The sequence below is a fragment of the Ochlerotatus camptorhynchus genome, unplaced genomic scaffold (assembly GCF_037179485.1).
Source record: "Ochlerotatus camptorhynchus isolate MF236.1 unplaced genomic scaffold, CSIRO-AGI_Acam_v1.1 ptg000277l, whole genome shotgun sequence".
Classification (NCBI taxonomy): Eukaryota; Metazoa; Arthropoda; class Insecta; order Diptera; family Culicidae; genus Ochlerotatus; species Ochlerotatus camptorhynchus.
The window spans coordinates 4,372,126-4,384,550 of NW_027040766.1; the positions used below are offsets into that span (position 1 = coordinate 4,372,126).

At 38.8% G+C, this 12,425-nt stretch overlaps 1 protein-coding gene across 2 annotated transcripts in view; it reads left to right on the plus strand.

The window, feature by feature from the left end:
• The first annotated feature begins 9,583 nt into the window (after positions 1-9,583).
• LOC135706306 (uncharacterized protein KIAA0930 homolog) overlaps positions 9,584-12,425 on the plus strand; it is a 33,148-nt gene continuing 30,306 nt past the window's right edge. The window contains exon 1 of one of the 2 annotated variants that reach the window (XM_065227902.1): positions 9,584-10,028. In XM_065227902.1, the coding sequence (XP_065083974.1) occupies positions 9,893-10,028 (136 nt within the window). In that variant the 5' untranslated portion in view covers positions 9,584-9,892. The remainder of the gene's footprint in view (positions 10,029-12,425) is intronic. The other variant, XM_065227903.1, reaches the window with a different exon arrangement.

Consider the following 12,425-nt stretch of genomic DNA (forward strand, 5'->3'; position numbering starts at 1 on the left):
ACGCGGCTCGACTCAAACGATGATGTATTGATGGATGGGTCCGGGCCGATAACTCCCGGGGAAGCCCTGAAGATGATCGTTTTCACTTTCCTTATCGGATCTCGGAGCTGATCTCCGAAACTCGTCGTCCAACGGGTCGGGAGTGGGTTAAATTGTTATATTTAAATCGGGTGAACGATGCAGTGCAGTGGTTCACTTCGATCCGATGCGATCTGCGATATCGGGCGATAATGGATGGTCATAAAAATGAATTATGTTGTCAAGTGGATTCCTGGAAGCGATCGGAAAGTAAAAAGTATGCAAGGATTTTGCACTCCGTTGAGGATTGAGGTTGGCTGTGCTGCAACTGATAGGATAAGATTGCCTCAGATTTTAAATTTGACTGCAAAAGTATTTTTTTTTTATAGTACAAGCAATATATTATGTTAATAAAATAAAGTCACAAATATGATTTATAAATTTCAATCAAGTCATCTGCACAAAAAATCTGAAGATCCTTAAACCCCATCAGTCCATCAAAACTCACTTAATATATTGATGCACATGCAAATGAGCAATTATCATGTTGCGTGATTTTGATATCTTAGCTATACCTTTTCCACTGTTTGTTCCACCGATAGATTATTTTCGAAGTCTCTTCAAAACGCAAATCGTATGTTTTCACAACCAAGTTTATTTCAGCCTTATTTCCATTTCTAATAAATCAGCAATCTCTGGGATAACAGAGCGGTCTGTTGATCCACCAGGATTCGTTGCTGCTCGAGGAATGCCTTCTGCCGTTCACGCAACTGCTTTTCGGCTTCGGCTAACTGATTCAGTGAAACCAAACGTTGCTTCCCTGCATCCAGGCGGTTTTTAAGAACTGACAAAATCGTCGAAAGTTGATCTACCATTACGGTTGTGGCATTCACTTCTTTCGTTTGCATATCGATCTGACTGACTGAGGACTGCCCCGCCGCCGCACCCGTTCCTTGCTGTGGCGCCACTGCAGTTAATGCACCTGCTTCAGCTGTACTTTGAGGAAATCCGCATGCTACGGCTATCGCAAGCAGTAGGATCACGGTGACGGTCTGCATCCTACTGATGTTGGTCCTGGTGGGTGGTTATAGATGTCACTACAAATCGCGTGCCCATTCTTATCGGGCTCTATTTATACGACTCACCAACAAGATGTGCTGCTAGTGGAGATAATAGTGAAGTCCTTAGAGTGGTTGACTACTGAATAAACAGGTGTCACGTACTTTCGATGGCATAAGTACGCAGAAAAAAAAAAAGTGTATCTAATATCGGAACGCAACCGGGGGGATGGTATCATGAAAACGTGTTGAAGGTGCAGTCGGAAGGAGCTACGATCTCCTGGATAGAATGAATAAACGATCATACAACTGTGAATGAGTCAAACCCTGAGCATCCGAGAGATTAAAACGTGATATTTTGCAGACTTTTAAATGATGTCATCTTCCATTGTTCGGGATATAACCACTGCGACCAGTACGTTGATCTTACGGTATATGAGAATTAATTCAATTGCTTCACGCACCGTTACAAACCCCTCCGAGACAATCAAGCTTACCCACAGAGCTTAGTACCGAAATGTTCTGCAACTAGCTGAACAAAACGGTTCGTTTCCTCGTAGTAATTACTAATTGTGATTGATTAGATTCGAATCTCTTCATAGTAACTCTCACATAATGTTTCAATGATAATGATTATCAGATTGTCATATGTATACTACAACCTTAAATTTCGGAAGGATGATACCCAAGTAACATTTCAAGTTTTATCAAAGTTTTAAAGTATTCTTCAATTATATACATTTTTCCGATACTCTCTAATTCAATTCTGCTAAATTTCTCTAAAATGAGAACTTTGACAGATAGAAAAAAATGTTGAAGATGCTTATTTCAAATAACAATTACAACTAAAATGGTAATTTTTATACGATAGATGAGAAGATGAAAGTTCCGTTAGAGTACAGCAGTGTGACAATTGAATATAGAGAGTAGAAAGAGAGCAAGGACAACTTTTTAGGAAGGTACAAATCGGTTTGATCATCTCTCTTTAGCAAACTCCCCCGTTGGATCGTCTGTACTTGAGCGTGTCGGTGATCATCTCTTTTTGCCAGTGGTGGCGGGGGGAATACCCCTCACCATCCCTCTCCAACGGGGGAGTTTGGTAAAGAGATATGATCAAACCGATTTGTACCTTCCCAAAGTTGTCCTTGCTCGCTTTCTACTCTCTATATGCAATTTTCACACTGCCGTACTCTAACGGAATTATCAATTCTATACTTTCATCTATCGTATGAAATTACCACTTTAGTCTTTTATTTGAAATTAGCATCTTTAACTATGTAAATCGTTGACTTCACGCAGAAGTAATACTAAAAAATAGTCAAAGTATGTTGTTGTTTTCTAAATTGATAAATGAGCGTTTTAGTAGCATAATTGTATACCTTTTTCGTCGATTTTTCCTTTTCATTCTACTACTTTTGTATCACTTTCACTTTCACTAATTAACTTTAACTCTTTACATTCACTATCACTTTGAACTACAACAGATACGTATTTCGTTTACTACTTGCAAACTTGTTCAGTGTCTATGCATATACTTAAAGAAAAATCATTGCTTTTATTCCTTATAAACGTGTATACGTAGTGTTCATATATGTGTGTTGTGTTTTCAGGTATGGTGTTTATCGTTAGAGATGTTATGTAGGTAGTCAGTAGTACATAGTATAGGCACGCGTGTTTTGTTTATTGAGGTACGTAATTTGTCGTTTGGGCTGGTTGTCTCCGTGTTTCAGGTAATAGTCTAAAAAGTCAGGAATATCCATCTCCTAGGTCTTGATTCAGTAAATTTTCTTGTCTTTGTTTGTAAATTTCTAAACTTTCAGCCACGTTTCCAAGGGTTTGTAATATGTCGTATACAATTGTTATGTCCTCCTTTGTCAATTGATGAGTGTCAGTAAGAAAATACATGTTCAGCCACTGTGGATTTGTAATGGTAATTATATACGTTTTTCCGTGTCCTTAGTAGCTTTTGTCACTTCTGCAAACGATGGTGGAGATATGTAGACCAATGTTGGAAAAAAATCATCAATCAAATAATATTTTTCCGCTCTCATACACTCTCAATATCACGCGTGATATTGGAACAAAATATCATGCTTGATATTGATTTTACAAGCTCCTTTGATATTGCGAGACTATTCACAACGCGCAAAAATCAAGCTGTGAGCTGACTCGACGCGAACATGATTCCGTTCCACATCGTTTTCTTAGGCTCTGAACCATTTGGTGGATTATTTTAACTTTTGGTTAAAATTTGACAGATGGAAAGTTATCGATTAACCCTGCTATCCGAGCGTGGTTATTTCTGACAGACAAGAAGTTAAATTTTGACGACCGTGGCTCAAAAACCGGTCGATCGACAGCACGGGGATTTTCGAACATAAGAAATAACTTTCGAAATGTCACTTTTAACTACGAGTTAAATTTAACTCGGCAAATGGTTCACAGCCTTAGAAAGAGAAAGTATAGTTTGCAATCTCTTTTTTACTCTTCACCGATGGCAGACACGAAGTGATTGCTGCCAGCCGTTATGGAAGTTTCGTTTGTGTTCGGGTGTAAAGCAAACATTATTAAACTCAATCTCACCACAGTTTCGTGAGATTTGCAGTTGGAGAGTTTTGTTAGCTTGATATTCCGAGCTGAGATATCACAGCTCGCAAAATCAACCCCAGATGTTTGCTTGTTGATTTTTGTCTACGAAAATCAAGCGTGATCGTGAGATTCGATTTTTTTGATATTTTCCAATACTGAAGACGATATCTTCAGTATTGTTAAACGAGAATGTTTGCCAATCATCCTAGAGGCCATTAACAGTGCACATAGGTATATCATGTTCACTTGTGAACAAGAGAAGGATGGAGTGCTACCGTTCTTCTTGGACGTTCTAATTATTAGCGACTCGAGTCTCCGAGATCTACTGCACTTAGGGTTACCATATGGTATCCTAAAGGAGGACATGTCCTCCTTTTGCCCGAAAATGTCCTCCTTTTTAATCCTTGCATTATTTCCAATAACATATTCATACATTTCTTTTCAAAGAGCGTTGTTTGCAGAGCTTATTTGTTTAATTATGTCGCAACTTTATCTTATCTAGCAAATGCTATTTGATGGTGTGACTAGGAGTATACTACAGCTGCCAACCCCGCTACATTTAGGCTGCGGTCAAGGCTGCCGTCCATTTCGTAAATTTTAACTTAAATTGACATATGGAAATTTTTCAAATAAGCCTGCTATTCTACCAGACTTATTTCAGACAAACCAGGAATCAATTTTGACAAACAAATTCTCGAAAATTGAACGATAAACAACAGAGGGATTTTCGAACATTATATATTATTTTCGAAGAGTCAGTGAAAATCCATTTGGTGAATTATTTTAACTTTTGGTTAAAATTTGACAGATGGAAAGTTATCGATTAACCCTGCTATCCGAGCGTGGTTATTTTTGACAGACAAGAAGTTAAATTTTGACAACCGTGGCTGAGTTCTGCTCGAAAACCGATCGATCGGTAACACAGGGATTTTCGAACATAAGAAATAACTTTCGAAATGTCACTTTTAACCACGAGTTAAATTTAACTCGGCAAACGGTTCACAGCCTAAATGGAACACAACCTTAGACCAACAATCAATACGAAACTAACGATTTTAAATTGGCTCACCACTTTAGTAGCCTATTGGTCCCAAGCAAACGATTAACGTACCCTATTCTAGTTGAAATTCTATTACTACACTATGTTTGTTTTGATTCGCTATGAAAGTTTGACAGATAACATCAGGGGTGTGTGGATTCATGCAGAACATGCAGGGGTGAGTGAAATAGCTTGGGACTGCTTGGGACCGTTGTTCTGGTACTGAGTGAGCCAAAAATAATAATGATTTTCTTCGGGACCCAGTGGTCTTAGAGTTACCTCTATGCTTAGACTGTGTTCAATTTTTCTGAATTTTTACTTAAATTTGACATTTCGAAAATAAATTATAATGTTCGAAAATCTCTCTGTTGTTGATCATGTGATTTTTGAGAAGAAATTTGTCAAAAATGATTCCTGGTGTGGCAGAAATAGGGTTACCATATGGTATCCTAAAGGAGGACATGTCCTCCTTTTTCAATAGTTTTTCTACACGGTTAGAAAAAAGTACCCAAAATTAAGTTCTTTTCACTCATCTCGGCACTATAGTGCAGGAACCCAAAAGTAGGTAAAGCGGGTCAAAGTAATTTTCATTTACTTGTGTGCAGTTCGTATGGAATTTTCCACTGGATTTTTAACCAAAAGTATGTTAGTTGTACCCAACAGTAGGTAAATATGATTATACTCAACGTTGGGTTCCCACACTTTACTACCCCTGTTGGGTGGTTTTGCTCCTCCGTTTTTGACAACATTAGAAGGAGAAAAGGAGACAAACTAGTCAAAAGTAGGTAAAAGTGAACTTTCCGTTGGGTACTTTTTTCTTACCGTGTACATCCTCCTTTTGCCCGAAAATGTCATCCTTTTAAATCCTTGTATTTTTGCCAGTAACAGATTCATAAAATTGTTTTCAAAGACCGTTGTTTGCAGAGCTTATTTTTTTAATTATGTCGCAACGTCATCTTATCTATCAAATGCCATTAGATGGTAGGGTAGGACTAAGCTCGGGACTAAGAGTATACTACAGCTGTCATCCCCCTACATTTAGGCTGCGATCCATTTGGTGATTATTTTCAAAGTGTCAGTGAAAATTCATCAAATGGAACACAGTCTGTGCTCCATTTTTCTGAATGTTTACATAAATTTGATGTTTCGAAAATAAATTAAAATGTTCGAAAATCTGTCTGTTGTTGACCGTGTGATTTTCGAGGTGTTTGTCAAAATTGATTCCTAGACTGAAAATTTTTTATCTGTAAAATTTAAGCTAAAATTCATCAAATGAATTCAACATGTGTTCGATTTTGACGTTCTGGTACTATGGTATTTTCGGTATTTTTGTTTAGGCCGCTACCATACTAAGAGCGAAGAGGCACGCAAATCGTGAAATCGAATGTAAGGAATAATATCAATAATAGGAACTCTTTTGTATAGAACGCTAAGCGCGCCTCTTCGCTCCTACTATGGCAGCGGCCTTCACTTTTGTGCTGAATCAATTGTAAAATTAGCAGGTTGCTTAGATGTTCCATGAACATGGTAAAAATTGGGATGATTCTAAGGCTGTGAACCATTTGGCGAGTTAAATTTAACTCGTGGTTAAAAGTGACATTTCGAAAGTTATTATCAATGTTCGAAAATCCCTGTGCTGTCGATCGACCGGTTTTCGAAAAGAACTCAACCACGATTGTCAAAATTTAACTTCTTGTCTGTCAGAAATAACCACGCTCGGATAGCAGGGTTAATCGATAACTTTCCATCTGTCAAATTTTAACCAAAAGTTAAAAAAAATCTACCAAATGGTTCAGAGCCTAAGGCTGTAAAGCTGTAGTTTTCATGCAAATCAGCTAGACTAGATCATTAACAAGTATCAAAAATTTATTATGAAGGCTAGTTTGATACATTTTTCAAAAGTATAACGAGAAGATGAATTGAATTGGTAAATACTACAATTTATGAACAATCTCAATTGAACCTTTGCAAATCATGAATTTTGTGATAGTGCACATATTATTAAAACGATTGATAAAAACTCAGTGTCCTCCTTTAATGTTAAGAATGGGAATCATTGTCCTCCTTAATCTCCAAGCTTCAAATGAAATGTCCTCCTTTTCAAGTTTTTAATATAGTAACCCTAGGCAGAAATAAGTCTGGTACAATAACAGGTTTGAAAATTTTATATCTGTCAAATTGAAGTTAAAAAATCACCAAATGAAATACAGCCACACAGATAGAATCCAACATGCGTTCGATTTTGACGTTCTGGTTCTATGGGTATTTCAAGCAGAACTATACAAATCGACGTATCTGATTTTGTAAACAATCACTTCAATCGACGATTTGTGGCAACTGCAAGCTCACTCACAGAAACTAACAACACCAGCTAGTAGGGGAAAGATTTATCTACCTGATGGTGGTCTTTGTTTGCGTGGGTGAGTTAGCAGTTAAGAAAAATCGGCGATTGAAGAGATTGTTTACAAAAGCATTTTTCGTCGATTTGAATAGTTATGCTTGATTTGGCCGCTGTCATACTGAGAGCGAAGAGGCACGTGAAGCGTGAAGTCGAATGTAAGGAATGATATCAATAATAGGAATTATTTTGTATATAACGCTAAGCTATAGCTATAGGCTGTCTTGCAATGAGCACTCATACATTTAGTTTTCACTGGAAATCCAATGTATGAGTGATCATTGCAAGACAGCCTATATTACATGATATAATCCATAGTCTGTACGGGGTATTAGCGTATTAGAGTCCTATGCTGAATCAATGGTAAAATAAACAGGTTGCTTAGATGTTCCATGTTGGTTTCAATCAGCGATGACATGTATACTGATTTTTGTTCATGATAAAAGTTGGAATGGTTTTAAGGCTGTAAAGCTGCAGTTTTCATGCAAATCAGCTGGACTAGATCATTTCCAAGTATCAAACATGAATTGTGAAGGCTAGTTTGATGCATTTTTCAGAAGTACAAAGAGAAGATGAATTGAATTGATAACGACCACAAGTTATGAACAATATCAATTCATAATATCAAATTGATACCTTCGCAAATCATGAATTTTGTGATAGCGCACATATTATTAAAACGTATGATAAAAACTCATTGTCCTCCTTTAATGTTAAGAAAAGTAATCATTATCCTCCTTAATTAAACGAAATGTCCTCCTTTTCAAGTTTTCGATATGGTAAACCTAACTGAACTGACATTTGAAATCTACAGAAAACCGAAAAAATACGAGTTACCTGCCAAACACTTCCAACCATTCTCACGAACATAAAGCGGCATGATGTTTATTGATGAATTTACGTTACGGTCGACCAGCAGATGGAAATGATGAGAAAATGATAATGACGTTTTGCTACCTGTCAAATCGTATGGAATAATTTTTGGTACATCATAACTTTTGTGGTTTTGGATTTCAAACCTAAGTGTTTCATGCACTAGTGCAGTTTCGCGTAGATTCTTCAAAATATGCCTCAAGAAAATCCCACCGACCTCGGCTGGGGAACCCGACCCATTGGGGTTAAAGCCCTACAGTAAAAGTATGGACGACTGTCACCACAAAACTGAAAAAAGCTGTTCCAATCGAGCAAAGCGGTGCATTTTGACGGTCCGATTGGAACAACTTTCGACAGACGTCCATACTTTTACTGTAGGGCTTTAAGCAGTCACGCTCACTACACCACCGGCGCAGGATTTTGAAGCACTTCCACAGTATGTACACTGAAGTCTTTTTTTACACGGTGTTTTTACGCGGTTTTTTTTTTACACGGTTTTTTTTACACGGTTTTCCACGATTTACACGGTACGTTTTTAACGATTTCTCGACAACGATACCACCTATCGACTTGATTCCAATCACATTATCCGTTTCAAGCTTTTTGTAATCGAATGGCATACTTAAAAAAAATCACAATTTTTGGTGTAAATACAGAAATTTTTAAAATATGTCTATATGGACCATGTCATGCTTTAATAACAAATGGCATCAAAATCCGATTTTTTAAAAACATTTAAGCATGCGAAAAATCAAAATCTCGTAGGTTTTTTTACACGGTTTTTTTTTACACGGACCGTATCCCCCGTGTAAAAAAATACCTGAGTGTAATTGATCGCTTTTTCTATGTCAGAGATGTCGAGAAAATTTCCTCGACCGGACCCGGGAATCGGACCCGCCGCTTCCGACTTGATAATACCAACAATCAATACGAAACTAACGATTTTAAATTGGCTCACCACTTTAGTAGCCTATTGGTCCCAAGCAAACGATTAACGTACCCTATTCTAGTTGAAATTCTATTACTACACTATGTTTGTTTTGATTCGCTATGAAAGTTTGACAGATAACATCAGGGGTGTGTGGATTCATGCAGAACATGCAGGGGTGAGTGAAATAGCTTGGGACTGCTTGGGACCGTTGTTCTGGTACTGAGTGAGCCAAAAATAATAATGATTTTCTTCGGGACCCAGTGGTCTTAGAGTTACCTCTATGATAATACCGTGCCTTTTCTGACAAGGTATTAGAGGAACTATTTGACCCTACCTCTAATTTGCATGTGTTTCACTGCTCAGCCCATCGTTGTCATTCTGCATCACTATCATTACATCTAGCAACATTCCCGCCACGAGATGTCTCTGCCTACGCGACATTCATACTCTTTTCCACTAGTCATTCTCTCCAGTGTACAGTTCTCTCAATTCACGAAAAAATCCTCTCTGTTTTCGTCGTATCTCTTCACCACCCAACACCTCCCTGTATGCCTTCCTTCCACATCGACCATGAACCAAGAGGTTTCTGTTTTGCCTTTCTCTCAAAATCCAGTTCCATCTCCACCGCACCGCACTGTCCGCCTTCATTCCCATCGTACATCTCCGCACACACGGTTCTCAGCCAGTCAGTCAGTACCAGCCGTACACTGCAACGTAATACATTGACCACAAAGATACTCCCACGGCAAGAGAAGAAAAAATGTGATCCTTCCCAGCCGGACCTGAGGGAAAGCTGAAATGCACCAAATAGCTGCAACAACGTAAAGCATCGAGTGTGTGTTGTTTTAGTGCGATCGGTTTTTAGAGCGTTGATTTAATTTGCATACTACAAAAGCACACGCACCTCTTCTGTGTCTGCTGTCGCTTGTTCTGAGTCGGAAAAGTTGTAAGAGTGGTCCGTCTGTGGATCCCGTGGCACACTTCCAATGGCGTCTTCCCACTATGGTAGCACCAGTTCGCCGGCGGCTTCGATGTTCAAGTCCCCGCCAACGGCCCTGCAGCTGCTGCTGGAGGAAATCAACTTTCAGCGGACCAAGGAGATGCGACAGCTGCTGAAAGATGGTAAGAGATATTCAAATTTTCACAAAAGCATGATGGCCGGCGAATATCGATTTTTCCCGCTGGTTGTGTCATGTCCTGCTGAATGGGTGGTGGTTGGGTGGGTTGGTGTGACAGCTGGAAAAACTGCCTCCTGGGAGAAAGAGAGCAAAGGGATACCGATGGGAGCAAAAGTGACCATCTCGCAGATTCTCCGTCAGCTGATCTTTGTTTACTACGTCCATTATTGGCGCGGTACGTATGGCGTATTATGAATGACTCTTGTTATGAGTCCGAAGAGGGTTCAAGAAGCGAGAGCAATGGCTAAGACGCAATCGTCATAACCAGAGCTGAGCACTCAAACCGCTAAGCGCTAAATCATACTGCGGGAAATCATTATGTTTTCTAATGTTAGTTATTTCAGATTGAGACAAATTTGTTTAGGGGACGGTGGGGTTAGACGGCAACACTTTAGATTATTGAAACAAACAACTCTTCCATTCAAAGTGTTTTTTATGTTACTTCATACGCGAAGTTTGCGATTTTCAGAGTTGGTTGGAAATGCTATCTAACGTGAAGCTTTAGTGTGATAATTTATTAGCTAGAGAATGGTCTTAGAAGAGGGTAGGTAGATAGTTCTGTTAAAGTACGGCAGTATGAAAATTGAGTAGAAGTTGAAAATGAGCGAAGGGCCATTAATGCGACAGTACAAGTCAAACGCACACTTCTTTGCCTAACCCATACGATGTACGCGAAGATTTGAAGTATGACTTCAAATCTACAGCAATTTTGCCGAAGACAGTAACCGTTGCCACTGTTGAATAGCCTAGTATCAAAGGTACTTCTGTGCATAAATCTGTATTAATCTTAAATTGTGTACGTTAAAAAAAATAATGATTTCCGAAAGCATGATATAGCCGTTCGCACTTTATGTGCCCACTTCTGATCATAACAATAATAATCAACAAGAAGCAACTTTGAGTGCTTCGACTTGTGGCAAAACCGACTGCGTTGCTTATGCTTTGCTTGAGTTGAACTTGTACACAACGACGATTAGCAGACGACTCTACTGCGACGTGCTGTGTGTACATATGTATTTATACAACTACTGCTGTTTGCTATTGCATTATTCATCTTCGTGGTGAAGTCATTCTTTACTGCAGCAGCAGTGGATGTCATTAGTTTATTGGCATACAAATGGAACAAGAGGGGAACCACTGCAATTACCTACATGACAATTCAAATTTGTACAATACATGTATGAGCAAAAGAGTTGACGGTTGGACGTTCTCGTTTTGAACAGGTTTGTTCTTAAAGTTATCGGAGATTTTTACAATCATACTCATCTTTTACTTAGAACCACAAAAATGCATACTGGTTTGTAGCCGGGCAAAGCCTTTCAAATGCAAGGTGCTGCTTTCCTCATTTATAAGTCTGAAGGTCTCCAGGTATTAAAAACGAACTTATTGTGACTCTTTAAACTTACCTCATATCGAATCGATGCATAAATCATCACATACACAAGTTTTGTATAGTGGTAGCACCTTGAAAATTGTCTTGTGAGGGTTTTTTACAAAAATATTGATTCAGGAAAAAGTCCACTTACGTTTTTTTTTTTATTCGTTTCTATGTGTCAGTGCTTTTACTATCATTGATGCTGTAGTGGTTAAGTGTACATCACGCACTACCGCAACTACAGTAAACATAGCTGCTAGACTTCGTTTTCATTAGATCAAATATGTAACACTTAATTTAAAAAAAAATGAATCAGGTGTGTAGTATGTAGTAATTTACTATGTTTTAGTTTTTAATACGGATGAACGGAGTTTTCAACAATCTTCCCAAGGAAACATACGCTTTTGTGTATGCAGACGACATTGTCTTGGTAGTAGTTAGCAGCACCGTGAAGGCTATCCGCAGAAAATTAAAAGCAGCCACGAACGCTGTCTTACGGTGGACTAAATCCGTTGGATTCCAGCTTTCGGTGGAAAAATGTGCTTATTCTCACATCTGTCCGATGAACCACCATGTACTCCGATCTCCAATCAGCATTGATGAAAGAATCATGCCCTTCAAGAGGTCTATCCGCATTCTCGGCCTACGACTTGATAGGCATCTAAACTTTGTCGACCACTTTAATGAGGTGAAAAAGAGCTGCCAAACGAGGATTGATTTACTCCGAACACTAGCCAAAAGTCAACCGTGCTATTCGTATGCGTGTAGCAAAATCGGTAGTTGATTTCAGACTGACCTACGGTTTAGAATTGACTTGCCTGGCTGCTGATAGGTTGGATAGGTAGGATCCAGTGTATTATCAGGCCATTAGGGTCACATCAGGTCTCCTCTCATCCACCCCCAGGTTGGCAGCCTGCGTGCAGAGTGGAAGGCTACCTTTTGAAAAGTACATAGTTGCATCTGTTT